Raw genomic sequence first — 4,358 nt, 5'->3', positions numbered from 1 at the left:
ACTTGAAATATAGCACTTTTTTCAGAGTATCATCAGCACACACTCATCAAGAGTTATGTCCCTTGGTAATCGACAGTCTTCTGTCTGTCAACACACACATGTATAACGAATATACCTGGCACTGAACGTGTACATAACAACACTGACATACAACAATGTGGACAACTTAAAGATTCATAACTAAATATAGATTAAGATTTGCAATACTTTACCAAATACACATTAAAATAATATTTTGGAAGAGATTGATGAAAAATATACCATCACTCACGGTCATGATTACAGAGTAAATACAGTAACACTCTTTGATTAAAAACATTGAATGCTAACATGGTATAGTTACTGGCCAAAGAAGTTTTTAAATTTTCATTTGTAATTTCCTTGTCATTTTTTTTTTTTTTATATTTCCTTACTATTTCAAGGTCATCAGAAAACTAAATTACTTACATATTTTGGAAAATAAATGACAATGTATTTTACAATTATTATGAAACAAGTAATTAATTTATATTAATCACTATTTTTGGCCCAAATACAAGGTAGATATATAATTTTGAAACAAGAAATTAACTTATATAATTAATCACTGTTGGTGGCCCAGATAGATGTACATTTATGAAACAAGTAATAAACTGTTGTTGAGCTGGATGGAAGGAGAATATACATGATGGAAAGTGATGACTTCTTGGTTATAACCAACAAGATCTATGTAAGCCATTCAGTGGAACAACCTTGCCATATTTGTCAACAGAAAACAAGTCAGCAGTATTTTGCGAGATCTCTTACATTAGCTAAATCTGTAACTATCAAGGACAAGTTGACCAAGTCAACATAAGAACATTAGACACTTATTGCACACGTTAAGATTACATCTCTTCAACATTGCTACATCATCGTCATACTCTGTCACACAACTTAAAACATGATTTGACAAATCATCGTCAGTGAGGAATCCTCTTTAGTGAGTGATTGACAAAAACCAGTCCACTTACAGCTGTGGTAGGTGATTCACAAACCATGTTCTATTTCCAACTCGGTGAGAATTTCAGTTTATAACTGAAGTTTAAACAGATGATACCAACAGTTACCAGAATTGTGCAGCATCCTGCCCTACGGGCATGTGCCATTACATAGAACAAGTAGACTTACTCTACATGTCAATAGTTCATAAAATATAATGTGACAATTGCAGCAATATTGAGAATGTGCAAAGCGTGTTTGCTTTTCTTGGTTAAACACACTTATGTCCACCACTTGCTTGTTTCTTTTTCGGCTCAAATGTCAGTTTCAGAGGTTAAGAATAATCGGCACACCATTCAATCAGTGTTCATGCTTTCTGAGACATTATCCCCATCAGAATGGTCATGCTTTCGCTTGCTCCGATATCTACAAAGAAGTAGAAAATTTAAGTAATTAGCATTATTTCTAAATATTCAAATACTCTATTTGGAAGAACTGCCTCTACCATTTCATTTCCTCCTAAAATTTTATCACCTGGAAAATAACTACATACTATTTTTGGAAACCATATCCAATGTGATTTTTCTGGAATAAATGCATGTTTTCAATAATCGTTATGAAAATAAACGTTGGGTAAACAGCAGAATTTCAAAAAATATGCCTGTGGTCCTCCCTATTACTTTAAATAAGAAATTGTACATCTCTGATATACCGGATACAGTTTTATAGAAATTATAGTTAAGAACAGCGATAAGGTTTTGTTAACTTTGATTCCCCTCTTGCATACAGATACAATAAAGGGGGTTGGAGGTTAATGTTTGGATCAGGAAGGCTGTTTCCCATGTGAAGATTTGGTACTAGTATATACTGGTATTCATGATACACAAGCTTCCATTCCAACAGTTGTAATAAGGGAAATCTTTACAGAAAATGATTCTACATTGGACCCCTAATCAGTGTTCATTAGAAGATAGAGATGAAACCTACTTTTCCCATTTTCTGTGATTGAGTGTTGTGAAATCTTCCACTGTTGATATGTCTTTGAGATACTTGGCCAGCTTAAGAAGTTCTCGATCTTTCATTCTGTTTTGATGTGCCTCTCTGAACGCCTTTATCTACAAAACAGTGAATGCACAAATGTAAGGTTCATTGGATATGGCAATCATATCGCCATCGTATCATATCGCCATCGTAACTTAAAAATCACATCAAACTGCATTTAATGCATGGATTAACTTCGACAAAATTATTGAACTGTCATTACATAAAGAAATGTACTTTTAAACTTTATTTTTCTCCAATGACAGTAAATATTAGTAGTGAATGTGTTTTTAATAAATGAATGATATGTATTGAGTTAAGATGTTTACCCGCAGTCCATTTTGAGGGTTCATGATGAAGTTCCTTCTGATGTCATCAAACATAATGGTATTCTTTGTTGTCCACTGTTTGTATTTCCCCCAAATCACACCTAATGGCTTCACCTGTAACAAGATTCAAAGGTCAACAGGCAACATATATTTGGTGACTACATACCTCTACAACACCATACTTTGGTGACTACGTAACTCTATAACACCATACTTTGGTGACTACGTACCTCTATGACATCATATTTTGGTGACTACGTACCTCTACTACACCATACTTTGGTGACTATGTACGTCTATGACATCATACTTTGGTGACTACGTACCTCTATAACATCATCCTTTGGTGACTACGTACCTCTATGACATCATCCTTTGGTGACTACATACCTCTATAACACCATACTTTGGTGACTATGTACGTCTATGACATCATACTTTGGTGACTACGTACCTCTATAACACCATACTTTGGTGACTACATACCTCTACAACATCATACTTTGGTGACTACGTACCTCTATAACACCATACTTTGGTGACTACGTACCTCTATGACATCATACTTTGGTGACTACGTACATCTGTAACACCATACTTTGGTGACTACGTACATCTATAACACAATACATTGGTGACTACATACCTCTATGACATCATACTTTGGTGACTACGTACCTCTATGACATCATACTTTGGTGACTACGTACCTCTATAACACCATACTTTGGTGACTACGTACCTCTATGACATCATACTTTGGTGACTACGTACCTCTATAACACCATACTTTGGTGACTACGTACCTCTATGACATCATACTTTGGTGACTACATACCTCTATGACATCATACTTTGGTGACTACGTACCTCTGTAACACCATACTTTGGTGACTACGTACCTCTATAACACCATACTTTGGTGACTAAATACCTCTACGACACCATACTTTGGTGACTACGTACCTCTACGACACCATACTTTGGTGCCTACGTACCTCTACGGCACCATACTTTGATGACTAAGTTCCTCTACGACACCATACTTTGGTGCCTACATACCTCTATGACACCACACTTTGATGACTACATACGTCTATAGCACAAAACTCAGGTGACTACGTACCTCTACGACACCATACTTTGCTGACTAAGTACCTCTACGACACCATACTTTGCTGACTAAGTACCTCTACGACACCATACTTTGATGACTAAGCACCTCTACGACACCATACTTTGGCGACTACGTACCTCTATATCACCATACTTTGGTGACTACGTACCTCTATGACATCATATTTTAGTGACTACGTACCTCTGTAACACCATACTTTGGTGACTACATACCTCTACGACACCATACTTTGGTGACTATGTACGTCTATGACACCATACTTTGGTGACTACATACCTCTATGACACCATACTTTGGTGACTACGTACCTCTATATCACCATACTTTGGTGACTACTTACCTCTATATCACCATACTTTGGTGACTTCTTACCTCTATGACACCATTCTTTGATGACTACATACCTCTATGACATCATACTTTGATGACTACGTACCTCTATGACACCATACTTTGATGACTACGTACCTCTATGACACCATACTTTGATGACTACGTACGTCTATGACACCATACTTTGATGACTACGTACGTCTATGACATCATACTTTGGTGACTACGTACCTCTATGACACCATACTTTGATGACTACATACGTCTATATCACCATACTTTGATGACTACATACCTCTATAACACCATACTTTGGTGACTACGTACCTCTATGATATCATACTTTGGTGACTACGTACGTCTATGATATCATACTTTGGTGACTACGTATCTCTACGACACCATACTTTGGTGACTACTTACCCCTGTAACACCATACTTTGGTGACTACGTACCTCTATGACATCATACTTTGGTGACTACATACCTCTATGACACCATACTTTGGTGACTACGTACCTCTATGACACCATACTTTGATGACTACGTACGTCTAT

At 36.5% G+C, this 4,358-nt stretch overlaps 1 protein-coding gene across 1 annotated transcript in view; it reads right to left on the bottom strand.

Moving 5' to 3' along the window:
* Positions 1-387: 387 nt before the first annotated feature.
* LOC110457166 (ubiquitin-like domain-containing CTD phosphatase 1) overlaps positions 388-4,358 on the bottom strand; it is a 13,064-nt gene continuing 9,093 nt past the window's right edge. Inside the window, exons 7-9 of the mRNA XM_021508302.1 lie at positions 2,331-2,444; positions 1,948-2,075; positions 388-1,386 (exon numbers count right to left, since the gene is read on the bottom strand). Coding sequence (XP_021363977.1) covers positions 1,317-1,386; positions 1,948-2,075; positions 2,331-2,444 — 312 coding nt within the window. The 3' untranslated portion in view covers positions 388-1,316. The remainder of the gene's footprint in view (positions 1,387-1,947; positions 2,076-2,330; positions 2,445-4,358) is intronic.

The sequence above is a fragment of the Mizuhopecten yessoensis genome, unplaced genomic scaffold (assembly GCF_002113885.1).
Source record: "Mizuhopecten yessoensis strain PY_sf001 unplaced genomic scaffold, ASM211388v2 scaffold9033, whole genome shotgun sequence".
NCBI lineage: Eukaryota > Metazoa > Mollusca > Bivalvia > Pectinida > Pectinidae > Mizuhopecten > Mizuhopecten yessoensis.
Note: the sequence above shows the minus strand (reverse complement) of the source record. Positions and strands in the feature narration are given on the sequence as shown.